This window comes from Sturnus vulgaris, chromosome 1 (assembly GCF_052056855.1).
Source record: "Sturnus vulgaris isolate bStuVul1 chromosome 1, bStuVul1.hap1, whole genome shotgun sequence".
Taxonomy (NCBI): domain Eukaryota; kingdom Metazoa; phylum Chordata; class Aves; order Passeriformes; family Sturnidae; genus Sturnus; species Sturnus vulgaris.
The window spans coordinates 156,380,063-156,406,058 of record NC_142243.1 but is presented as its reverse complement, the minus strand read 5'-3'; the positions used below and the strand labels follow the sequence as shown (position 1 = coordinate 156,406,058).

Below are 25,996 nucleotides of genomic sequence, written 5' to 3'. Positions count from 1 at the left end.
AGGGTGTTCAGGGCAGGTCCTGGTGTCCCTCACGTGCCACTGGCTCTTGTCCTCGTTCAGCTCCATGCTGCACTGCATCTGCACCACCTGCAAGGCCAGAGGCTCAGCCACCTGCAATCCCTGCTGCAATCCCTGCTGCAATCCCTGCTGCAATTCCTGCTGCAATCCCTGCTGCACCTGCAATCCCTGCTGCAATCCCTGCTGCAATTCCTGCTGCAATTCCTGCTGCAATTCCTGCTGCAATTCCTGCTGCAATTCCTGCTGCAATTCCTGCTGCAATCCCTGCTGCAATCCCTGCTGCAATCCCTGCTGCAATCCCTGCTGCAATCCCTGCCGCAGGTGCAATTCTGAATTCCGGAATTCCTACTGGAGATGGAATTCTCTCTGGATCTGAATTCCTACTGGATTTGGAATTCCTAATTCCTACTTGGTTTGGAATTCCTCCTGAGTATGGAATTCCTAATTCCTCCTGAATATGGGATTCCTTTTGCATTTGGAATTCCTCCTGCACTTGGAATTATGAATTCCTACTGGATTTGGAATTCTTACTGAATTTGGAATTCCTCCTGAAGCCCCGTCCTTCCTGTCCCAGCTCTGGCCCTGAGCAGAGATAGAGGCAGAGCTGCCCTGGCCCCACCTGGGGCTCACCTGGCCCTGGGCAGAGCTGCCCTGGCCCCACCTGGGGCTCACCTGGCCCTGGCCTCACCTTTCTGGTCTCCACATCGAAGGGCTCTGGCGTGGGAGTTTTGGCTTTCTGGGGATCCTCCTGGGGCTGGGACAGGGCCCGGGGCAGAGCGTGGGGTCTGGAGACAGCAAAGTTCATCAGGGGATAAATCCCATTCCTGGAATGGACACAGGAGGGAACAGGAGATGATTCCATCAGGGATCAATCCCATTCCTGGAATGGACACAGGGAACAGGAGATGATTCCATCAGGGATCAATCCCATTCCTGGAATGGACACAGGAGGGAACAGGAGATGATTCCATCCCCTGAAGCCTGGGAAGAGCCAGGATGGGAGCAGGGATGGGAGCAGGGATGAGCAGCTCCCCAAGCCCAGGGACACAGCTGGGCACAGCTGGGCACAGCTGGGTCGCTCCCTGTGCCCATCCCGGCCCCATTCCCATCCTGGGCACAGCTGGGCACAGCTGGGTCACTCCCTGTGCCCATCCCAGCCCCATTCCCATCCTGGGCACAGCTGGGCACAGCTGGGTCGCTCCCTGTGCCCATCCCGGCCCCACATCCCCCGGAGCCGAGGCAGAGCTGGGACCCCAGACCCACCTGACGTCCTCCAGGAACTTGTCGAGCTCCAGGAAGGAAACCTCGGAGTACCTGGGCAGGGAAGAGCACGGGAGGGGTCGGGGGGGATCCCTCAGCACCGGGAGCTCCAGGCTGGGAGCTCTGGAGCCTTCATCATCCTCACCTCCACTGTGCCCCGGGCCGGCCCTCCCTGCGGATCTCGGCCATCACCATGTTCAGGTCCAGCTCCTTGATCTTCTCCTCCACCACGTTCTCGGGCATCAGATCTGGGGCAGGGGCACGGGGGGGCTGGGCTGGGGGTCCTGTCCTGCAGCCCCAGCTCCGGGGAGGGGCTGGGGGTCACTGCCTCCCTCCCCAGGCTCTGCTCGTGGAACCTCGGGACGTTTGGGACACGTTTGGGACATTGAAGCCCACCCAGTGCCACCCCCTGCCATGGCAGGGACTCCTTCCCCCGTCCCAGTTTGCTCCCAGCCCTGTCCAGCCTGGCCTGGGACGTTTCCAGGGATGGGGCAGCAGCTCTGTGCCAGAGCCTCGCCCCCCTCACAGCCAGGAATTCCTTCCCAAAATCCCTGAGAGCAGTGAGGATTTGTCTTTACAAACGAGCTGGGGATCTGCTGGGAGATAAAACCAGCACGGGGAGATAAAAGGAACAATGGGAAGGATTTCACTGATTGATGAATGGAAAAAGAGATTTGCCTTTACAGACAAACTGCAGGGCTGCTGATAAATGAAATTGGATATCGAAAGATGAAAGAAGCAACGGGGGGAAAACTACGAATTCTGTAAGAATTAAAAATGCAAAGGGAGGGTTATACATCAGAGGGGAATCTCAGGGATCAGGGGGTTGGGAAGTCTGAGCCTCTCAGGTACCTCAGCAATGGGGAAAGAGAGAGGGAAATGTGGATGGGAAATTGGGATAAAAAGGGAGGTGAATCCTCCAAAAATTGGAGATGTCCCATGGCCTCTGCCAGTATTCAATAAAGCAAAAGGACTCCTCTGTCTCCTTTTGGACCTCTGGTGTTTGTGGGCTCATTTTCCTGGCACAGCCCCACCCTCTGGCACTGGGAGCCATTCCCTGTGTGCTGTCCCTCCATCCCTTATCCCAAATCCCTCTCCAGCTCTCCTGGGTCCCCTCCCGGCCCTGCCGGGGGCTCTGAGCTCTGCCCGGAGGCTCGGCCGTGCCAGCCGGGGGTGCCAGGGCGGTGCCAGGCACTCACACTGGTGGTTGATGAAGCAGTGAGCTGCCAGCAGCTTCAGCGAGTGCACCTCGAAGAGCACGCGGTGGAACAGGAGGCTGTTGGCGCTCGGGCGCCTGTCGGGGTTCAGGGTGAGGCAGGACAGGATGAACTCCTGGGGGCACAGCACGACCCTCACATTCCACACAGCCACGGAGCCCTGGCACCCCCGGGGAGAGCTCCCAGCCCACGGAGCCCCCCCGTGCCAAATGCCCCCCTGGGCACCTCCGGGATGGCACCAAACCCCCCTGGGCACCTCAGGGATGGCACCAAACCCACCTGGGCACCTCCCAAAATGGGCACCAAACCCACCTGGGCACCAGCCCAGGGCACCAAAACCCCCTGGGCACCTCCCAAAATGGGAACCAAACCCCCCTGGGCACCTCTCGGGATGGCACCAAACCCCCCTGGACACCTCCCAAAATGGGAACCAAACCCACCTGGGCACCTCCGGGATGGCACCAAAACCCCCTGGACACCTCCGAAAATGGGCACCAAACCCACCTGGGCACCAGCCCAGGGCACCAAAACCCCCTGGGCACCTCCCAAAATGGGCACCAAACCCACCTGGGCACCTCCGGGATGGCACCAAAACCCCCTGGGCACCACCAGGATGGCACCAAACCCCCCTGGGCACCAGCTCAGGGAACCAAAACCCCCTGGGCACCTCCCAGAATGGGCACCAAAACTCCCTGGGCACCTCCGGGATGGCACCAAACCCCCCTGGGCAGTTCCAATCCCTGACCCCCCCTTTCCATGGAGAAATTCCCGCTGGTTCCACCCTGAGCTCCCCTGGGGCCGTTCCCTCCCCTCCTGTCCCTGTTCCCAGACCCCAAATCCCCCCGGCTGTCCCCTCCTGTCAGGGACTTGTGCAGAGCCACAAATTCCCCCTGAGCCTCCTTTTCTCCAGGCTGAGCCCCCCCAGCTCCCTCAGGAATTCTCCAGCCCCTTCCCAGCTCGGGATTTACACCCAGGAGTAACCCAGGACGGGATTTACACCCAGGACAGGATTTACACCCAGGACAGGATTTACACCCAGGAGTAACACAGGACGGGATTTACACCCAGGACAGGATTTACACCCGGGATTTTCTCACCCTCATGTTGGGATCGTCCAGGGAGTGCCGCGCTCTCGCGATCGCCTCCTCCGACACCCGCGTGTCCCCGTTGGTCTGGATCTCCAGCACGGCCATCTGGGGGGACAGGGACAGGGCTGGGGGAGTTCCGGGGACCCCCCGGACAGGTGACAACCCCGGACAGGTGATACCCCCGGACAGGTGACACCCCGGACAGGGACACCCCCGGACAGGTGACAACCCTGGACAGGTGACACCCCGGACAGGTGACACCCCGGACAGGTGACACCCCCGGACAGGGACACCCTGTACAGGTGACACCCCCGGATAGGGACACCCCCGGACAGGGACACCCTGTACAGGTGACACCCCCGGATAGGGACACCCCCGGACAGTGACACCCCCGGACAGTGACATTCCCGGACAGGTGACACCCCCGGACAGGTGATACCCCCGGACAGTGACATTCCCGGACAGGGACACCCTGTACAGGTGACACCCCCGGACAGTGACACCCCCGGACAGTGACACCCCCGGATAGGGTCCAGGGTCACCCCCTCCGGCTCCGCCCCCCTCCTCACCTCCAGCGCGCACATCCCGAAGGAGAAAATGTCCACGGCCGTCCCGTCAGCCCTCTCTGCAACGGGGACAGGCATGAGGAGAGAGCTCACCTGGACAGCTCACCTGGATATCCCCACCTGGAGAGCTCACCTGGATATCCCCACCTGGACAGCTCACCTGGACAGCTCACCTGGATATCCCCACCTGGACAGCTCACCCTACAGCATTCCCGGGGACACCCACTCGTGCCCTCACCTGTTCTCACCTGCCCTCACCTGTAGAACCCCCCCAGTCCCTGTTCTCCGTTGTCCCCATTCCCCGCTCCCGTTCCCTGTCCCGTCCCCTTTCCTGTCCCAGCCCCACTCACGGCTCCATTCCCATCCCCGTTATCCCCATTCCCCATTCCCCATTATCCCCGTTATCCCTGTTCGTTATCCCTGTTCCCCACTGTCCCCACTGTCCCCATTGTCCCCCCTGTCCCCACTGTCCCCATTGTCCCCCCTGTCCCCACTGTCCCCCCTGTCCCCCCTGTCCCCCCTGTCCCCATTGTCCCCCCTGTCTCCCCTGTCCCCACTGTCCCCATTGTCCCCCCTGTCTCCCCTGTCCCCACTGTCCCCACTGTCCCCCCTGTCCCCCCTGTCCCCCCTGTCCCCATTGTCCCCCCTGTCTCCCCTGTCCCCACTGTCCCCATTGTCCCCCCTGTCCCCCCTGTCCCCCCTGTCCCCCCTGTCCCCGCTGTCCCCCCTGTCCCCCCTGTCCCCATTGTCCCCATTGTCCCCCCTGTCCCCCCTGTCCCCACTCACGTCCGTACTCCGGGGGGAAGAAGTGCAGGTTCCTCAGCTCCTCCCGCTCGATCCTGATGGGGCTGCGGAGATCGTCCGGGAGCGCTGGGGGAGGGGCGGGGGCTCAGGGGGGCCACGAGGGGGCGGGGGGTGCCCACCTGTGTGTGCCCACCTGTGTGTGCCCACCTGTGTGTGCCCACCTGTGTGTGCCCACCTGTGTGTGCCCCCACCTGTGTGTGCCCCCACCTGTGTGTGCCCACCTGTGTGCCCACCTGTGTGTGCCCACCTGTGTGTGCCCCCACCTGTGTGTGCTCACCCATGCCACGGCAGGTGGCCATGGGTCACCTGTGTGTCCCCAGGTGAGTGGCCGTGTGTCACTGGGGAGTCCCCAGGGGGGGTCACCTGTGTGTCCCCAGGTGAGGTGGCCGTGTGTCACTGGGGGGTCCCCGGGGGGGGTCACCTGTGTGTCCCCAGGTGAGGTGGCCGTGTGTCACTGGGGGGTCCCCGGGGGGGGTCACCTGTGTGTCCCCAGGTGAGGTGGCCGTGTGTCACTGGGGGGTCCCCGGGGGGGGTCACCTGTGTGTCCCCAGGTGAGGTGGCCGTGTGTCACTGGGGGGTCCCCAGGGGGGGTCACCTGTGTGTCCCCAGGTGAGGTGGCCGTGTGTCACTCACCGTTGGCGAACACCCGGTGCCAGACTGGAGCCAGGTGGATCCGGGCACGGGGCAGGCGGGGGGGACACAGAACAGGTGACACCGGGGTTGGCACCCCCAGAAAGAGACCCCAAAATTCATCCCCGGCACGACCCCTCCCCCTTCCTCCTGCCGACCCCCCCGGACCCCCCAGACCCCCCCAGCCCCCTCCCAGATCCCCCCCAGACCCCTCTGGATCCTTCAGACCCCCTTGAAACCCCCTGACCTCCCCAGAACCCCCTAGACCCCCCCAGATCTCCAGGAGATCACCCCAGACCCCCCCCAGATCCCCCCAAGACCCCCCCAGGGCACCCCAGATCCCCCCCAGATCCCCCCCCAGACCTCCCCCAGCCCCCCAGGGGTCCCCACCGGAGCCGATCTTGATGAGCCCGTTGTGCTGGATGAAGATCGTGTCGCTGGTCAGGTTGCCGTGGATGATGGGGGGCTCACAGGAGTGCAGGAAGCTGGGGGGGCACAGGGGGGACACGGGGGGGACACGGGGGGGACACAGGGGGGGGACACGGGGGGGGCACAGGGGGACACAGAGGGGACAGGGGGGGCACAGAGGGGACACAGAGGGCACACAGGGAGGGCACAGGGGGGACACGGAGGGGACAGGGAGGGCACAGGGGAGCACAGGGGGTGTCCCGAGCACTGCCTGCACCCCTGGCACCCCTCGGGACGGGGCAGGAGCCGGGGCAGCCTCACCTGAGAGCCGAGAGGATTTGGGTGCACCAGCGCTTCCAGGCCTGGGGACAGCGGGGACAGAACCGGGACACGAAGGGGACAGAGCGGGGACAGAGCGGGGACAGAGCAGGGACAGAGCGGGGAGAGAGCGGGGACAGAGCGGGGACAGAGCGGGGACAGAACGGGGACAGAGCGGGGACAGAGCGGGGACAGCAGGGACAGAGCGGGGACAGAGCAGGGACAGAGCGGGGAGAGAGCGGGGACAGAGCGGGGACAGAGCGGGGACAGAACGGGGACAGAGCGGGGACAGAGCGGGGACAGAGCGGGGACAGAGCGGGGACAGAGCAGGGACAGCAGGGACAGGACGGGGACAGCAGGGACAGGACGGGGACAGCAGGGACAGGATGGGGACAGAGCGGGGACAGAGCGGGGACAGGGCAGGGACAGCAGGGACAGCAGGGACAGCAGGGACAGGATTCCATCAGCCCGGACACAGCCACGGCCAGGCCAGGGCTGCTCACCCATCCCAGGGACGGGGACAGGGACAGGGACAGCGCCACCCCCCGTGCCCGGCTCAGGCTCAGGGGTGTCCCCTGAGTGTCCCCCAGTGTCCAGGCCAGGCTTGGAGCAGCCTGGTCCCCTGGGAGGTGGCCCTGCCATGGAGGGGTGGCCCTGGACCCTCCCCATGTCCCCCACACCCCCCTGGGCAGTGTCCCGGCCGCTGGCGCTGCTCCCTCGTGCCCAGGTGCCAGCCCTGGGCAGGGACACCGGGGACACCTGGGCCAGTGCCACCCCCCCGTGGGACCCAGTTTGGGCTCCCGTGGGACCAGGGAACAGCGACCCCCGCCCCCCGGCGACCCCCGGCACCCCCCGGGACCCCCGGGACCCCCCGGGCTCACCCGGGCGTTCATGGCCTTGTGATTCTTCTTGGTTTTCTTCAGGAACTGCTTGAGGCTCCCCGAGGACACGTACTCGGTGATGAAAATCACCTGGACAGGGACGGGACAGGTGAGCCCGGGGAGGGGGGGCAGGGGGGGGATGAAGAACAGGATGAGGATGAGGAAGATGAGGATGAGGAAGATGAGGATGAGGAAGATGAGGATGAGGAGCAGATCTGGGGTCTCCCCTCCCTACCCGTGCCTTGGAGTCCTTCACGTCCAGCCAGTATTTGTGCAGCTTCACAATATTGGGGTGATCCACCAGCACCAGCTGCTCAAACATGGTCTTGATCTTCTCCTGGGGACACAGAGCACAGGTGAGGGCTCCTGGGGGGACAGGTGAGGGCTCCTGGGGGGACAGGACAGGTGAGGGCTCCTGGGGGGACAGGTGAGGGCTCCTGGGGGGGACAGGACAGGTGAGGGCTCCTGGGGGTACAGGTGAGGGCTCCTGGGGGCACAGGTGAGGGCTCCTGGGGGGACAGAACAGGTGAAGGGAAGGCCCTGGGCTGTGTCAGGACAGGTGAGGGGTCCTGAGGGGGACAGGTGAGGGGTCCTGGATGGGACAGGACAGGTGAGGTGGCCCGGGCTGTGTCAGGACAGGTGAGGGGTCCTGGGGGGACAGGACAGGTGAGGTGGCCCGGGCTGTGTCAGGACAGGTGAGGGGCTGGCACAGGGACACCGGGCTGGGTGCCAAGGTCCCCCCGTGAGGCAGAAGCCGAGGAGGGGGCGGCGCCAGGCCCAGGTGCCCCCCTGGCCCACCCAGGAAGGTGAGGAGGGCTCTCGGCTCTCACCTCGTGAGCTTTGAAGGCCTTTTTGTCGGTGAAGAGCAGCTCGTTCCACACCACCTCCACGCCCTCCTCCGTGTCCATGGCCAGGAAGGTGCTCTGGATGCCAGGCATGTTCCCCTGGTTCACCTGGGCACGGGGGGATGGCTGAGGGCAGCACGGCACCGCCCCCCAAAAAAAATCCATTTTCTTTCCTGCCTGGCACGGGACCCGCCCGTCCTGGTGCTGCTTTATCCACGCAGCCACCCCCGGGGATTTCGGGAGCTCAGGGAGGCTCTGGGCACACGGACCCCGGGGTTGGGAGGTGTCACGGGCAGGGCAGTGAGGGACACCGACACCTCCCCGAGGCAATCATAAATAAATAAATAGAAAATGAGAAATGATCCGGCCTGAAAGCCGAGTGGGGCCCGGGGAGAGCAGAGTCCCTGTGCTCCCACAGCACTCCCTGCCACGGCCTCACGGCGCTGCCTTGCGAGGGAAAAAAAAAAAAATCCAGAGAGGATTTTTCGGAATGAAGGTCCCCGGAGCGGCCACGGGAGAGGCTCTGGGTGGGAACTGCAGCAAAATCTGCAGCAGGGTCCGGGCCAGGGGGAGCTCCGGGCCAGGGGGAGCTCCGGGCCAGGGGGAGCAGGTCCTGAGCCCCTCTGGCCACACACCTGCACCCCGGGGGGTCCTTGGGGTCCCCAAGGGGGTCCTGGGTGGGTCCGGAGGGGTCCCGAGTGTCCCTGGGGGGGTCCCAGAGGGGTCTTGGGGGGTCCCGATTGACCCGCCCCGCACCCCCACAGGTGGGACCTGCCCTGCACCCCCATCCCAGCAGGCCTGGGGGAGCCCCCACAGCCACGGCCACACCCAGAGCCAGAGCCACACCCAGAGCCACACCCACGGCCACACCCACAGCCAGAGCCACACCCACGGCCACACCCACACCCAGAGCCACACCCACGGTCACACCCAGAGCCAGAGCCACACCCACGGCCACACCCAGAGCCACACCCACGGTCACAGCCAGAGCCACACCCACGGCCACACCCAGAGCCAGAGCCACACCCACGGACACACCCACGGCCACACCCACAGCCAGAGCCACACCCACGGCCACACCCAGAGCCACACCCACGGGCACACCCAGAGCCAGAGCCACACCCAGAGCCACATCCATGGCCACACCCACGGCCACAGCCACAGCCAGAGCCACACCCATGGCCACACCCACGGCCACACCCAGAGCCACACCCAGAGCCAGAGCCACACCCAGAGCCACACCCACGGTCACACCCAGAGCCAGAGCCACATCCACGGCCACAGCCACGGGCACACCCACAGCCCCCCGTGCAGGGACAAGCAGGTCTGGACAAACCAAAGCCGCCCCGACATCTCTGAGCTCAGAGCCCGGATCAGGCCCAGGACCTGCCCGAGCTCCTCCCATGCCCAGGGGCCACCGATGCCCAGCCCGGGACCCCGTGGGGAGCAGCTCTGCAGGTGTCACCTCTGCAGGTGTCACCTCTGCAGGTGTCACCTCCACACCCTGCACGGACCCTCCCGGGCCCCAGAGCAGCCACGACCACCAGGAGCCACCTCCAGCCCAGGTAAAAGCTCTGAGGCCCCTGGCTCAGACCCCGCCCCGGGACAGGGCTCCAGGCTCCCAGCAGAGGTGCCTGAACCTTCCAGCCCCAAATCCTCCCTGCAGGATCGGGACTGCAGCCCCCAGACCCTGCCAGCCCCAAATCCTCCCTGCAGGATCAGGACTGCAGCCCCCAGACCCTGCCAGCCCCAAATCCTCCCTGCAGGATCGGGACTGCAGCCCCCAGACCCTGCCAGCCCCAAATCCTCCCTGCAGGGACGGGACTGCAGCCCCCAGACCCTGCCAGCCCCAAATCCTCCCTGCAGGGACGGGACTGCAGCCCCCAGACCCTGCCAGCCCCAAATCCTCCCTGCAGGATCGGGACTGCAGCCCCCAGACCCTGCCAGCCCCAAATCCTCCCTGCAGGATCGGGACTGCAGCCCCCAGACCCTGCCAGCCCCAAATCCTCCCTGCAGGATCAGGACTGCAGCCCCCAGACCCTGCCAGCCCCAAATCCTCCCTGCAGGATCAGGACTGCAGCCCCCAGACCCTGCCAGCCCCAAATCCTCCCTGCAGGATCAGGACTGCAGCCCCCAGCTCCTCCTGCCCCTCCTGCGGGGCTGGGGGCTCCGGGCTCTGCCAGCCCGAGCAGGGGCACAGTGCCCACCCCATCTGCACACCAGGGGCAGCCAGAGGGAAAGGGGGATTGTTCTGCTGCTTTGGGGCAGCTGTGGGGCAGCTGTGGGGCTGGTGCTGGGGCTCAGGGATCATCCTGCTGCCTGCGCTTGTCCTGATGACGGAGCTGAACCCTGGCTGGAGCTCAGCCCACTGCTGGGGCTCATCCCCCTGCCCGGTTTGGGGCTGGTCCCACTGCTGGGGCTCATCCCCCTGCCCGGTTTGGGGCTGGTCCTGCTGCCAGGCCTGGTCCCTGCAGGGCTCAGGGCAGCCGTGGGTGCTCAGCACCCCCAGCTCATGAGCAGGGCACGCCCAGCTCACATTGCAGCCACACAAAGCCCAGCTCTGTTCCTGCTGCTGCCGGCACAGGCTCTGCACAAAGCCCAGCACAGACAGAGAGAGACTCGGCCACAGCCCTCCCAGTGATCCCAGTGATCCCAGTGATCCCAGTGACCCCAATGATTCCAGTGATTCCAGTTATCCCAGCTATCCCAGTGATCCCAATAATTCCAGCTATCCCAGTGATCCCAGTGATCCCAGTGACCCCAATAATTCCAGCTATCCCAGTGATCCCAGTGATCCCAGTGACCCCAATAATTCCAGCTATCCCAGCTATCCCAGTGATCCCAGTGATCCCAGCGATCCCAGTGACCCCAATGATTCCAGTGATTCCAGTTATCCCAGCTATCCCAGTGATCCCAGTGATCCCAGCTATCCCAGCTATCCCAGCTATCCCAGTGCACACACAGCCGGGGTGGGGATCACAGAATCCTCCTGGAATCCCGAACTGCTCTGGGCTGGAGGGGCTTTAAAGCCTCTCTGGTCCTGGTGACGCTCAGCAGGAGCCCAGGGGGGTCCCCAGCTCCAGAGAAGCTGCTCTGGGAGCCCCAGGGGATTGAGGCGCTCTCTGAACCCCAGGGGACTGAGGAGCTCTCTGAGCCCCAGGGGATCGTGGTGCTCTCAGAGCCCCAGGGGATTGAGGCGCTCAGGGCTGGGCCGTGGCCCTGCCCAGGACCAGGAGGCTCAGGAACGTGACGGGAGGACACGAACGTGCTGGGTCTTGTGCTGGCTGAGAACAAAGCTGATCCCCAGCAGCTGCTCCCGCTCCCAGCTCGGGCCCGGCCTCCAGAAATAAATCAACAAACGCCGCAGTTTCCACACGGCCTCAAAAGGCGGCGGCGCAGGTCCCTGTGGTTTATCAGCCGTGGTCTATCCCTCATGGTCTAACCCTCATGATTTATCCCTCATGAATTATCCCCCATGATTTATCCCCCGTGGTCTATCCCTCATGGTCTAACCCTCATGATTTATCCCTCATGAATTATCCCTCATGATTTATCCCCCATGGTTTATCCCCCATGGTTTATCCCCCGTGGTCTATCCCTCATGGTTAATCCCTCATGATTTATCCTCATGGTTTATCTCCCATGGTTTATCCCCCGTGGTTTATCTCTCATGAATTATCCCCCATGATTTATCCCCTGTGGTTTATCCCCCATGATTTATCCCCCGTGGTCTATCCCTCATGGTCTATCCCTCATGGTTTATCCCCCATGATTTACCCCCCGTGTTTTATCACCCGTGGTCTATCCCTTGTGGTTTATCCCTCATGATTTATCCCCTGTTATTCCCCATGATTTTTCCCCTGTTATTTTCTGTGGTTTATCCCCATGGTTTATCCCCATGGTTTATCCCCCATTATTTCCTGTGGTTTATTTCCTGTGCTTTATCCCCATGGTTTATCCCCATGGTTTATCCCCATGGTTTATCCCCGTGGTTTATCCCCATGGTTTATCCCCGTGGTTTATCCCCGTGGTTTATCCCCGTGGTTTATCCCCATGGTTTATCCCCGTGGTTTATCCCCGTGGTTTATCTCTCATTATTTCCCGTGATTTCTCCCCCAGGTTATCTCGCGTTCTCGGCGGCTCCGGGCGCTGCCCGGTGAGAACCACGTGGCTCCAGCCGGGCCAGGGGAGGCTCCACTGCCCCAGAGAGCGCTGGGCCAGAGCCCAGAACCAGCAATGGGGCCAGGACTGGGCCAGAGCCCAGAACCAGCGATGGGGCCAGGGCTGGGCCAGAGCCCAGAACCAGCGATGGGGCCGGGGCTGGGCCAGAGCCCAGAACCAGCGATGGGGCCAGGGCTGGGCCAGAGCCCAGAACCAGCGATGGGGCCAGGACTGGGCCAGAGCCCAGAACCAGCGATGGGGCCAGGACTGGGACAGAGCCCAGAACCAGCAATGGGGCCGGGGCTGGGTCAGGGCCCAGAACCAGCAATGGGGCCAGGGCTGGGCCAGAGCCCAGAACCAGCGATGGGGCCAGGACTGGGCCAGAACCAGCGATGGGGCCAGGGCTGGGTCAGAGCCCAGAACCAGCAATGGGGCCGGGGCTGGGACAGAGCCCAGAACCAGCAATGGGGCCAGGGCTGGGCCAGGGCCCAGAACCAGCGATGGGGCCGGGGCTGGGACAGAGCCCAGAACCAGCAATGGGGCCGGGGCTGGGCCAGGGCCCAGAACCAGCGATGGGGCCGGGGCTGGGTCAGAACCAGCGATGGGGCCAGGACTGGGTCAGAACCCAGAACCAGCGATGGGGCCGGGGCTGGGTCAGGGCCCAGAGCCGCTGCTGGGGCTGGGGCTGGGCTGATTTCCCAAGATCGATTTCAGCTTCCCATCACTCGCTCCCTTCTGGGCTTTTCTCGGCAGCGAGGGCTGAGCCAGGCCCGGGAAGGGCTCGGGGCTCGGGGCTCGGGGCTCGGGGCTCGGGGCTGGGGGCTCTGGGCTCGGGGCTCAGCTCTGGGGCTGCGGGAGCAGCAGGGGATGGGGCCGGGATAGCGGGGACAGCAGGGTTGGTTTCCATGGCAGGGGGGGATCCTATGGGGTCCCTTCCCCCCCAAACCATCCCACGAGTCTCCACTCCCTGTGGGCACCGATTCCTTCACCCCTCGGTGCCACCGCGACATTGGGGGTGACATCCCGACCCCCAAACTGGGGCAGCCCGGGGCTGGGCAGGGGGTGCCGGGCACGAGGACACCCCACGGGCAGCAGGGAAGGGGGGGAGCCCCTGCGGGGGCTGCTGGCACTGGGCCACTCGTGCCCCCCAAAACCCCACATCGCCCAATCCCCGTGTCCCCCAGTCCCCGTGTGCCCCAATCCCCGTGTCCCCCAGTCCCCGTGTCCCCCAGTCCCCGTGTCCCCAATCCCCGTGTCCCCCAGTCCCCGTGTCCCCCAATCCCCGTGTCCCCCAATCCCCGTGTCCCCCAGTCCCCGTGTCCCCCAGTTCCCGTGTGCCCCAATCCCCGTGTCCCCCCAGTCCCCGTGTCCCCAATCCCCGTGTCCCCCAGTTCCCGTGTGCCCCAATCCCCGTGTCCCCCCAGTCCCTGTGCCCCCCCAATCCCCGTGTCCCCCAGTCCCCGTGTCCCCCGGCCCTGCCCAGACTGTGCCCTCTGTCCCCGGCCGTGGCCCCAGGCAGGGCAGGGGTGGTTGTTGCAACACAGAAATCGCTTCAGAAAACAGGAAAGGAAAAAAAAAATAGAAAAAGAGCGGAGAGGGCTGAGGCCCCGGCAGGGACACCTGAGCTGTGTCCTGCAGGTCCCCAAGGACAGGGACAGGGAGGGGCAGCGCGGGCAGAGCCCGTGGTGAGGGGCGACCGACCCCCTGTGCCCCCTGACGTGGGTAAGGGGCTGTGCCACCTGTGCCACTGTCACTGTCACTGCTCCGTCACTGTCACTGTCACTGCTCCGTCACTGTCACTGTCACTGCTCTGTCACTGTCACAGCCGTCACTGTCACAGCTCTGTCACTGTCACTGTCACAGCCGTCACTGTCACTGTCACAGCTCTGTCACTGTCACAGCCGTCACTGTCACTGTCACAGCTGTCACTGTCACTGTCACAGCTCCGTCACTGTCACTGTCACAGCTCTGTCACTGTCACAGCCGTCACTGTCACAGCTCTGTCACTGTCACTGTCACAGCCGTCACTGTCACTGCTCCGTCACTGTCACAGCTGTCACTGTCACTGTCACTGCTCTGTCACTGTCACAGCTCTGTCACTGTCACTGTCACAGCTCTGTCACTGTCACAGCTCTGTCACTGTCACAGCTCTGTCACTGTCACAGCCGTCACTGTCACTGCTCCGTCACTGTCACAGCTCTGTCACTGTCACAGCTCTGCCACTGTCACTGTCACAGCTCCGTCACTGTCACTGTCACAGCTGTCACTGTCACAGCCGTCACTGTCACAGATCCGTCACTGTCACTGTCATAGCTCTGTCACTGTCACTGCTCCGTCACTGTCACAGCTCTGTCACTGTCACAGCTGTCACTGTCACAGCTCCGTCACTGTCACTGTCACACCCCCTGTCCCCAGCTGGGGACGCGCTCCTGGCCCCATTCAGCGCCCTAAGGGCCACCTGCAGGGCGCTGTCCCCAGCCGCAGTGACAAACGCGCCTGTCCCCGGGGCAGGGGATGGGCCCAGGGCTGGACAAACCAGTTCTGAGTGCGGTGACACCGCCAGGGAGGGGAGCGGGCACAGAAACGCTCAGAGGGCAGAGCAGCGTTAATCCTGCCTGGCACAAAGCCTTGAGCCCGGGACTAACCCGGGCCTGAGCCGGGGACTAACCCAGGGCCTGAGCCCGGGACTAACCCAGGGCCTGAGCCCGGCACTAACCCAGGGCCTGAGCCCGGCACTAACCCAGGGCCTGAGCCCGGGACTAACCCAGAGCCTGAGCCCGGGACTAACCCAGGGCCTGAGCCCGGGACTAAACCAGGGCCTGAGCCCGGGATTAACCCAGGGCCTGAGCCCGGGACTAACCCAGGGCCTGAGCCCGGCACTAACCCAGGGCCTGAGCCCGGGACTAACCCAGAGCCTGAGCCCGGGACTAACCCAGGGCCTGAGCCCGGCACTAACCCAGGGCCTGAGCCCGGGACTAACCCAGGGCCTGAGCCCGGGACTAACCCGGGCCTGAGCCCGGCACTAACCCAGAGCCTGAGCCCGGGACTAACCCGGGCCTGAGCCGGGGACTAACCCAGGGCTTGAGCCTGGGACTAACCCAGGGCTTGAGCCCGGGACTAACCCGGGCCTGAGCCGGGGACTAACCCAGAGCCTGAGCCCGGGACTAACCCAGGGCCTGAGCCCGGGACTAACCCAGGGCCTGAGCCCGGGACTAACCCGGGCCTGAGCCGGGGACTAACCCAGGGCTTGAGCCTGGGACTAACCCAGGGCCTGAGCCCGGGACTAACCCAGAGCCTGAGCCGGGGACTAACCCAGGGCTTGAGCCTGGGACTAACCCAGAGCCTGAGCCCGGGACTAACCCAGAGCCTGAGCCTGGGACTAACCCAGGCCTGAGCCCAGCACTAACCCAGGGCCTGAGCCCGGCACTAACCCAGGGCCTGAGCCCGGGACTAACCCAGAGCCTGAGCCTGGGACTAACCCAGGGCCTGAGCTCAGCATTAACCCAGAGGATGAGCTCAGCACTAACCCAGCCCTTGAGCCCAGCACTAACCCAGCCCTTGAGCCCAGCACTAACCCAGCCCTTGAGCCCAGCACTAACCCAGCCCTTGAGCTCAGCACTAACCCAGCCCTTGAGCTCAGCACTAACCCAGCCCTTGAGCCCAGCACTTGGGCACTGCCAGGGATCCAGGGGCAGCCAGAGCTGCTCTGGGCACCTGTGCCAGGGCCTGCCCCAAATCCCATCCCAATATCCAGCACTGCTCTGTGTCCATTCCCTGGGGATTCCTGCCTGGCAGCCCCAGCAGCTCAGGGGTCCCTGTGAGATCCCAGCAGGATCCCGGGCAGGGATCCTCGGGAATGGTGCTGGAGGGAGACCCTGCCCACGGCTGGCAGGGCTGGAATCCTCTGCTGCCCTTCCTGCCCCCTGTGCCCATCCAGGGCTGGAATCCTCTCCTGTCCTGCCCCCTGAGCCCATCCAGGGCTGGAATCCTCTCCTGTCCTGCCCCCTGAGCCCATCCAGGGCTGGAATCCTCTGCTGCCCTTCCTGCCCCCTGTGCCCATCCAGGGCTGGAATCCTCTCCTGTCCTGCCCTCTGTGCCCATCCAGGGCTGGAATCCTCTCCTGTCCTGCCCTGGTGCCCATCCAGGGCTGGAATCCTCTCCTGTCCTGCCCTCTGTGCCCATCCAGGGCTGGAATCCTCTCCTGTCCTGCCCTGGTGCCCATCCAGGGCTGGAATTCTCTGCTGCCCTTCCTGCCCCCTGTGCCCATCCAGGGCTGGAATTCTCTCCTGTCCTGCCCTCTGTGCCCATCCAGGGCTGGAATTCTCTCCTGTCCTGCCCTCTGTGCCCATCCAGGGCTGGAATTCTCTCCTGTCCTGCCCTGGTGCCCAGAGCTGCCCAGCAAACACGGAGCTCCCTGTTCTCCTGCAGGGAAGGACACGGGAGGATTTTTCCACTGCCCAGGGCCCAGCCAGGAGAGCTCGGGCAGGGGCAGTGCCAGAGTTGGCATTTCCTGGCAGCAGCCGTGCCCTGTGCAGGGTGCAGAGATGTTTGCTTTACCCCCAGGGCCAGCACGGCCCCGGCAGGGGACACACACCTGGGGGGGACACACACCTGGAGGGGGGACACAGACCTGGGGGGGGGACACAGACCTGGGGGTGACACAGACCTGGGGGGACACAAACCTGGGGGGGACACACACCTGGGGGGGACACACACCTGGGGGGGGGATACAGACCTGGGGGTGACACAGACCTGGGGGGACACAGACCTCGGGGGGACACACACCTGGGGGGGACACACACCTGGGGGGGACACAAACCTGGGGGGACACACACCTGGGGGGGACACACACCTGGGGGGGACACACACCTGGAGTGGGGACACACCTGGAGGGGACACACACCTGGGGGGACACAAACCTGGGGGGACACACACCTGGGGGGGGGACACAAACCTGGGGGGACACACACCTGGGGGGACACAAACCTGGGGGGACACACACCTGGGGGGGGGACACAAACCTGGGGGGACACACACCTGGGGTGACACAGACCTGGGGGGGCACAGACCTGGGGGGGACACACACCTGGGGGGACACAGACCTGGGGGGACACAGACCTGGGGGGGACACACACCTGGGGGGGACACACACCTGGGGGGGGGACACAGACCTGGGGGGACACACACCTGGGGGGGACACACACCTGGGGGGACACACACCTGGAGGGGACACACACCTGGAGGGGACACACACCTGGGGGGGACACAGACCTGGGGGGGACACACACCTGGAGGGGGACACAAACCTGGGGGGGACACACACCTGGGGGGGACACAGATCTGGGGGGGACACACACCTGGGAGGACACAAACCTAGGGGGGGGGACACACACCTGGGGGGGACACACACCTGGGGTCACCCAGCCCAGCACCCCTGGCAATGCTGTGCCCATCCCATGGTCACTCTGTGTCCATCCCATGGTCACCCTGTGTCCATCCCATGGTCACCCTGTGTCCACCCCATGGTCACTCTGTGTCCATCCCATGGTCACCCTGTGTCCACCCCATGGTCACCCTGTGTCCATCCCATGGCTCCCTGTGTCCATCCCATGGTCACCCTGTGTCCATCCCATGGCTCCCTGTGTCCATCCCATGGTCACCCTGTGTCCATCCCGCTGCCCCCAGTGCCCACCAGTCCAAGCTGGGACAATGCCCAGTGCCCTTTGCAGTGCTGGGCCAGGACTCCCCAACCTGTCCTGGATGTCAATCCCAGCCCAGCCCAGCCCAACCTGTCCTGGATGTCAATCCCAGCCCAGTCCAGCCCAGCCCAACCTGTCCTGGATGTCAATCCCAGCCCAGCCCGGCCCAGGCAGGAGCGGTGCCAGCAGGAACCAGCCCAGCTCGCAGGAATTTTTCTCATTTCCGTGTTTTTTCCCGCTAAGCAGCTGAACCATCAGCTGAGCAGCCCCAGGAATGCCAAGGAAAGCCTCGGTGCCCGCTCTGCCATCCCTGCAGGAAAAGCTCAGCCTCGGCTTTGGAGCCAAGCACTGAGTTCAGAGCTCACCCCCAGCATTCCAGCATCTCCACCCACCCCAAACCCCGGCCTGGGCACCCCAATCCCAGCTCAGCCCCAATCCCAGCTCACCCCCAGCATTCCAGCATCTCCACCCACCCCAAAACCCGGCCCGGACACCCCAATCCCAGCCCTGGAACACAAAATTCCTGAGGAGCAGCAGGAAGGAGCCCAGGGGCACCCGGGGGGCTCCAGGAGGAGAACTGAGCTGGGCCCTGCCAACAAAACCATCCCTGGGGAAAGAGAGGAACAGGCACAAAACAGCCTGGATAAAAACAGGAAAGGGAAAAAAATCACAGCAAAGGGCAGGAATTGTAACTCTGGGGGAGGGGGGAGCAGAGAGGGAACGGTCTGGGAGCTGAGAGGTGGAAAAAAGGAGCTGGAAACGGGAATTCCTGAGCAGGAATGGGATGGGATAAAGGAGCTGCAACCAGGAATTCCTGAGCAGAAATGGGATGGGATAAAGGAGCTGGAACCGGGAATTCCTGTGCAGGAATGGGATGGGATAAAGGAGCTGGAACCAGGAATTCCTGTGCAGGAATGGGATGGGATAAAGGAGCTGGAACCAGAAATTGCTCTCAGAATATGGATGGGATGAAGGAGCTGAAGCAGGAATTGCTCTCAGAATATGGATGGGGTGAAGGGAACGTGTTCCTGCATGAAATCCGCAGCCCTGCACTGGAGCCTGACCGCGGGCTGACGTCAGCCCCTCCCCAGCAGCAGAACAAGGCTGGCGATTGTTGTGGCCGGCTGAGATCCCCGGGGATTAAAAGCTCCGGGAAATGGAGATGCTGGCCCGGGGAGAGCAGCCCCCAGGCCCCAGAACCGGCCCAGAGCAGCTCGGGCTCGGGGGGTGCTGGGGAGCCCCGGGGATCCAAGGTTTGTCCCCGTGCTGGGACAGCACTGCCGGCTCCCAGGAGCATTTCTTTCCACCAGAACCCCAATTCCTTTGGGTTTATCCTTGACTGGAAGCCCCCAAACCCCTGCTCAGAGCGCGGGCAGGGCGAAGCCTGCGCTGTGCTAAAAGCACATTAATGTTAATGGGCATTAATGTTGCACATTAACCCTAAAGTCTTGGCTATTAACCCTAAAGTCTTGGCTATTAACCCCAAAGTCTTGGCTCTCATCCCAAATTCTTGGCTATTAACCCCAAAGTCTGGGCAGTGCAGCTGCGGGGTCACCCCAGCCTCACCCCGCAAGGAAAAGCCGTGGAAGCAGAAGGGAGCAGGGCCAAGAGGGAGGGCAGGAAAAGAAGGAGCCAAATCCTGCACAGATCCCCCCGTGCTGCTCCTCACACCCCCGGGGGACGGCTGGCAACAAAGCAGCTTTTAAAAATAAAAATATCCCCGTGGCAGATATTGCATAGTTGGAGCCTTCCCAAATCATCCACCACGGGTCCTGCTGCCAACTGCAACCTCATTAATGCCTAAAAATGGGAACCCCCCGCACCTCCCGGGATTCCAGAGCTTACTCTGCTTTTCCATGGTTTGTTTTCCTTTGCTGATCGGTGGGAACCCACAGCAGCACCCCAGAACCTCCCCCTCTCCCCGAGGTTTTACCAAACCTCGATTTTCCTTAATGATTTTCAGCATTTCCTCTCTGCATTTCCAACGGGAAAACTGAAATTCCCTCCTCTCATCCTGCTGGAGGAGTTCAGGCTCAGGGGTGGAACGGGACAATCCCAGCACGGGGGGGGTGTGGGGGGATCTGCAGGACCCCCAGTCCCACCCTGTGACACCAGCAGGGACACGGGACCCTGTCCCGGTGCTCCAAACCCCTCCAGCCCGGCCTGGAAAATTCCAGGGGTCCAGGGGCTGCTCTGGGCACCTGTGTCAGCCCTGCCCACCCTGCCAGGGAAGGATTCCTAATTCCCAAAATCCCATCCAGCCCTGCCCTGGGCACTGGGGGCCATTCCCTGTGTCCTGTCCCTCTGTCCCTTGTCCCCAGTCCCTCTCCAGCTCTCCTGGAGCCCCTTTGGGTCCTGCCAGGGGCTCTGAGCTCTCCCCGGACCCTTCTCCTGTCCAGGTGAGCACCCCCAGCTCTGCCAGCCCGGATCCAGCCCTGCAGCAGCCCCGGGGACTCCCCAGGGATTATTCCCAGGGATTCTCTGCAGGGATTCTCTCCTGGAATTCTCTCCTGGAATTCTCTCCTGGAATTCTCTCCAGGGATTCTCTCCAGGGATTCCCTCCAGGATTGTCCCCAGACATTCTCCCCAGGGATTCTCCCCAGGATTCTCCCCAGGGATTCCCAAGGGATTATTCCCAGGGATTCTCCCCAGGGATTCTCCCCATTCCCCCACCCCGTGTTTGTGCTGGGCCCCCCCAGGTGCCCAAGGTTCGCCCCCCAGCCCATCCAGGCCCCTCTGGATGCTCCATCCCTTCCCCATCCCACAGAGCCACGAGCAAGGGACAACTGCGGGGTCAGGAGAGGAAAAAATCACAGGAACAACCACAAATTCTGTCCATAAAGCACAACTGAGCTCTGCCACAGCACAACCCCAACCCCACTCCAATCCCAATCCCAATCCAATCCAATCCCAATCCAATCCCATCCCAATTCCATCCCAATCCCATCCCAACCCCAATCCCACCCCACTCCCACCCCAAGGAGGCCTCCAGGATCCCCGAGCTGCTGCATCCAGGGCATTCCCACACTGGGCAGAGCTGACAGGTGGGGATGGGTGGGAGAGGGGAGGGGACGGTGTGGGAATCCCAGCCTGGAGCAGGAAATGTCACAGAGGATCGTGCTGGGAGCAGCACTCGTGAGCAGAGAACACCTGATGGTCACAGCCCCCCTTTGGGGACAGGGAGGGTTTGGGAACACAAAACAACCTGGGATAAATCAAATAACCTGGGATAAACCAGATAACCTGGGATAAATCAAATAACCTGGGATAAACCAACCTGGGATAAACCAACCTGGGATAAACCAAATAACCTGGGATAAACCAACCTGGGATAAACCAAATAACCTGGGATAAACCAAATAACCTGGGATAAACCAACCTGGGATAAACCAACCTGGGATAAATCAAATAACCTGGGATAAACCAAATAACCTGGGATAAACCAACCTGGGATAAACCAACCTGGGATAAACCAAATAACCTGGGATAAACCAAATAACCTGGGATAAACCAAATAACCTGGGATAAACCAACCTGGGATAAACCAACCTGGGATAAACCAAATAACCTGGGATAAACCAACCTGGGATAAACCAAATAACCTGGGATAAATCAAATAACCTGGGATAAATCAAATAACCTGGGATAAACCAAATAACCTGGGATAAACCAACCTGGGATAAATCAAATAACCTGGGATAAACCAAATAACCTGGGATAAATCAAATAACCTGGGATAAACCAACCTGGGATAAACCAACCTGGGATAAATCAAACAACCTGGGATAAACCAAATAACCTGGGATAAACCAACCTGGGATAAACCAACCTGGGATAAATCAAATAACCTGGGATAAACCAACCTGGGATAAACCCAACAGGGATAAACCAACCTGGGATAAACCAACCTGGGATAAACCAAATAACCTGGGATAAACCAAATAACCTGGGATAAACCAAATAACCTGGGATAAACCAACCTGGGATAAACCAGACAGGGATAAACCAGACAGGGATAAACCAACCTGGGATAAACCAACCTGGGACAAACCAACAGAGATAAATAAATAGGGATCATAAATAGGGATCAACAGGCATAAAAAGGATCATAAATAGGCAGAGGAGGTTGGGAAGGGAGGTTATTCCCAGCACAGCCCTGGGTGTGAAAACAAGCTGCAGTCCTTGTGCCCACACCATTCATGTACATTAAATTTAATAAATCACCTTTCAGTCTGCATTAAATTTAATAAATTTAATAAAGCACCTTTCAGTCTGCAGAGCTGGATTTGTGGAAAGGATCTGAGCCCACCGAGCCCTTCCTGTCCCCAGCCCCCCCAGGCCAGCACCCACCCCTGTCCCCAAGCCACACCCCTGGGGAAGTTAAACCTCCCCGAGTGGGGACTCCAGCCTTTCCAGGAGGAATTGTCCCAAAAATCCCACCCAAACCTCCCCGGGCACCACTTGGGGCTGTTTGCCCTTGTCCTGTCTCAGGACAAAAGCTCAGCTTTAAACTCTGCCTACATGGACAGTGTCTGTTCTCCCTCAGCATTCTAGGCTCAGCTTTGAGCTCTGCCTACATGGACAGTGCCTGTGCTCCTTCAGGATTTTAGGCTCAGCTTTAAGCTCTGCCTACATGGACAGTGTCTGTGCTCCTTCAGCATTCTAGGCTCAGCTTTAAGCTCTGCCTACCCTGCTCCCCAGGCCGGGCTCAGCTCTGTAGGTCGCACCCCTGGGAGGCCAAACCATCCCTGGGAAGGCTCCAGCTGGAAAATCCCTGCGGATGGAATCCTCAATTAAACATCACCAGGCGCCAGGACACACAGGAGGGGTTTTTAGGAAAATTCCTAAACCTCCCCTGGCCCAGCCTGAGGCCGTTCCCTCTTCTCCTGTCCCTGTTCCCAGCTCCCAAATCCCCCCGGCTGTCCCCTCCTGTCAGGGAATTCCAGAGAGGGAAAAGATCCCTCGGGATCCTCCTTTGCTGCAGGCTCAGCCCCTTCCCATTTCCCTCAGGGATTCTCCATTCCCTTCCCATTTCCCTCAGGGATTCTCCATTCCCTTCCCCATTTCCCTCAGGGATTCTCCAGCCCCTTCCCATTTCCCTCAGGAATTCTCCAGCCCTTTCCCATTTCCCTCAGGGATTCTCCAGCCCCCTCCCAGCTCCATTCCTGTCTCTGACCGTGCTCCAGCTCCCCAGTCCCTCCTTCTCACGAGGGTCAGGGTTGGGGACCCCGGTGTGGGGCAGGAACGGGGGGAAGGGATGGAAGGGGGATGGAAAGGGGATTTGTGGCCGTGGAAGCACCGAGGGACAGAAGGGCAGGTGCTGATGGCACTGGCAGGAGCAGTTTTATAATCCAGGAGCAGTTTATCATTCAGGAGCAGTTTATCATTCAGGAACAGTTTATCATTCAGGAGCAGTTTTATCATTCAGGAGCAGTTTTATCATTCAGGAACAGTTTATCATTCAGGAGCAGTTTTATCAGCCAGGAGCAGTTTTATCAGCCAGGAGCAGCTTATCAAGATCCCAGCAAAGCCCAGGCTGGGAATGAGGGCTGGGAGATGCAGTTTTGGGCCGGGTCCTAACGGGAGAGGGGAGATAAGGGGCAGATAAACACCCCTGGATGGGTCAGTTCCCCCGGAGGCCCCACAGGGCCCTCCCAGAGCTGCCCCGGCCCGTGGGGGCTCAGGATTCACCCCTGGCTCTGCTCCGGGGTGCCCTGGCAGAGCCGGGGCCGCTCCAGCCCCAGTTCTGGGGAGACAATCCCGGTTCTGCTGGGGGAGGATGAGCTGAGCTCTGCAGCCCCGGGCTGGGCTGTGAGGGATCCCCAACACCCCACAGTGACCCGGCACGTCCCAGTGCCCGCAGCAGCCCCGGGGTCACCGCTCTGTGACCGGGCACAGCTCAGGGACCCAGACCGGCAAAAACCCCCGGGAGAACCGGGAGCCCCGTGGGGCGGCTGAGGGCAGCCCGGCACGGCTGGTGTCACCTGGGCACGGCTGGTGTCACCTGGCTGGTGTCACCTGGCTGGTGTCACCTGGCACGGCTGGTGTCACCTGGCTGGTGTCACCCGGGCACGGCTGGTGTCACCTGGGCACGGCTGGTGTCACCCGGGCACGGCTGGTGTCACCCCGGCACGGCTGGTGTCACCTGGGCACGGCTGATGTCACCCGGCTGGTGTCACCCGGGCACGGCTGGTGTCACCCGGCTGGTGTCACCTGGCTGGTGTCACCCGGGCACGGCTGGTGTCACCCGGCACAGCTGGTGTCACCTGGGCACGGCTGGTGTCACCCCGGCACAGCTGGTGTCACCCTGCACGGCTGGTGTCACCCAGCTGGTGTCACCTGGCTGGTGTCACCCACGGGAGTCGGAGCCCCGCGCTCCGGGACTGGCCCGGGGCACAGCCCGGCTCCCCACCCCGGGCACGGCGAGCCCGGTTACCGCACCTGGCACCTGCACTGGCACACGAGGAGCCCAGAGCGGGTGAAACCCGGCCCTGAGCCCGGAGCGACCCCAGAACGGGCACGGTGAGAGATCGGCCCCGCACACCTGGGCACCGTGAGCCCGACCCCGCACACCTGGGCACCGTGAGCCCGACCCCGCACACCTGGGCACCGTGAGCCGGCCCCGCACACCTGGGCACCGTGAGCCCGACCCCGCACACCTGGGCACCGAGAGCCCGGCCCGCACACCTGGGCACCGAGAGCCCGACCCCGCACACCCGGGCACCGAGAGCCGGCCCCGCACACCCGGGCACCGAGAGCCCGGCCCGCACACCTGGGCACCGAGAGCCCGACCCCGCACACCTGGGCACCGTGAACCCGACCCCGCACACCTGGGCACCGTGAACCCGACCCCGCACACCTGGGCACCGTGAGCCCTCACCGAGCCCAGGCGAGCCCGGCTTTGCAGAGCGGCTCAGAGCACCGGGACCAGGCAGGCTCGGCTTTGCAGAGCGGCTCAGAGCACCGGGACCAGGCGAGCCCGGCTTTGCACAGCGGCTCAGAGCACCGGGACCAGGCAGGCTCGGCTTTGCAGAGCGGCTCAGAGCACCGTGACCAGGCGAGCTCGGCTTTCCCCACCGGCTCCCCGGCCCGGGCCGTGACCGAGCTCGGCTCCGCGGCCCCGGGACCCGCTCCCCGCTGCCTCCATCGCCGTGCCCTGGGCATCGCCGTGCCCGGGGACTGCGCGACGGGCGAGGGTCGTGCCCGCACAGCCCGGGGCCCCGCAGGGCCCGGCGTTCCCATCCCCATCCCCGTTCCCCCGCATCCTCATCCCAATTCCCGGCGTTCCCAAGGCCGCGTTCCCGTCCCACCTGCTCGCGGCGCTTCTGCCAGCGGCCGCACGGGCTCTCCTCCAGCACCTCGCTCTCCTCCTCGCTCTCCTCCTCCTTCTCCTGCGCCAGCCGCGCGTCCGGCTCCGGCACCGCCATCCCGGCCGCGAGCCGAGCCCAGCCGAGCCCAGCCGAACCGAGCCCGGCCGAGCCGAGCTGTGCCGAACCGAGCTGAGCCGGGCTGTGCCGAGCCCGACCCGATCCGCTTTGATCCGATCCGATCCGAATCACACCGAGCCGAGCAGATGCAGCGCCGAACCGAACGGAACCAAGCCGAAGGGAGCGAAACGGAGCCGAGCCGAGCCGAGCCGAGCCGAGCCGAGCCGAGCCGAGCCGAGCCGAGCCGAGCCGAGCCGAGCCGCGGGGATCGCAGCAGCCCCGCACGGCCCCGAGCCCCAGCGCTCTCTGCCGGTGCCGCCGGGGCCGGCCCGAACTCGTCCCGCCCCGCTCCGGACGTGCGGCCGCGCACGCCCCGCCCCGCCGGGAGGAGCCCCGAAACACCGAAACCCCAAAATCCCGAAACCCCAAAATCCCGAAACTCCGCACCCCCGGCACCCCCCGGCACCTCCCCGGGACCCCCGCACCCGCTCCGGGATGCTCGGCTCGCCCCGGGGTGTCCGGTGCGTGTCCCTGCCCTCCCCCCAGCCCCGCCGGTTGCCCCCGCTCGGGGCCCCCGGGGCTCGTCCCACCCCTGGGAGCCCCCGGTCCCACCCCTGGGTGCCTCGGTCCAACGCCTCGGTGCCCCTGTCCCACCCCTGGGAGCCCCCGGTCCC

At 63.3% G+C, this 25,996-nt stretch overlaps 1 protein-coding gene and 1 long non-coding RNA gene across 4 annotated transcripts in view; both read right to left on the bottom strand.

The window, feature by feature from the left end:
* The window catches only part of NRBP2 (nuclear receptor binding protein 2), a 28,511-nt gene extending 2,863 nt beyond the window's left edge, over positions 1–25,648 (bottom strand). Inside the window, exons 1-15 of one of the 3 annotated variants that reach the window (XM_088180861.1) lie at positions 25,206–25,648; positions 8,021–8,143; positions 7,426–7,527; positions 7,191–7,280; positions 6,313–6,353; positions 5,974–6,068; positions 5,587–5,610; positions 4,936–5,019; positions 4,153–4,208; positions 3,593–3,688; positions 2,478–2,610; positions 1,424–1,526; positions 1,282–1,332; positions 707–842; positions 34–87 (exon numbers count right to left, since the gene is read on the bottom strand). In XM_088180861.1, coding sequence (XP_088036987.1) covers positions 34–87; positions 707–842; positions 1,282–1,332; positions 1,424–1,526; positions 2,478–2,610; positions 3,593–3,688; positions 4,153–4,208; positions 4,936–5,019; positions 5,587–5,610; positions 5,974–6,068; positions 6,313–6,353; positions 7,191–7,280; positions 7,426–7,527; positions 8,021–8,143; positions 25,206–25,322 — 1,305 coding nt within the window. In that variant the 5' untranslated portion in view covers positions 25,323–25,648. Of the gene's footprint in view, positions 1–33; positions 88–706; positions 843–1,281; positions 1,333–1,423; positions 1,527–2,477; positions 2,611–3,592; positions 3,689–4,152; positions 4,209–4,935; positions 5,020–5,586; positions 5,611–5,973; positions 6,069–6,312; positions 6,354–7,190; positions 7,281–7,425; positions 7,528–8,020; positions 8,162–25,205 lie in introns of all 3 variants that reach the window. The other 2 variants (XM_088180858.1, XM_088180865.1) reach the window with 2 other exon arrangements.
* Positions 2,629–3,100, bottom strand: LOC148225643 (uncharacterized). Its single transcript, XR_015808818.1, has 3 exons — positions 3,000–3,100; positions 2,783–2,966; positions 2,629–2,751 (listed from the first exon to the last, which is right to left on the bottom strand). It is a non-coding gene; the product is annotated as an uncharacterized LOC148225643 (long non-coding RNA).
* Positions 25,649–25,996: the final 348 nt, after the last annotated feature.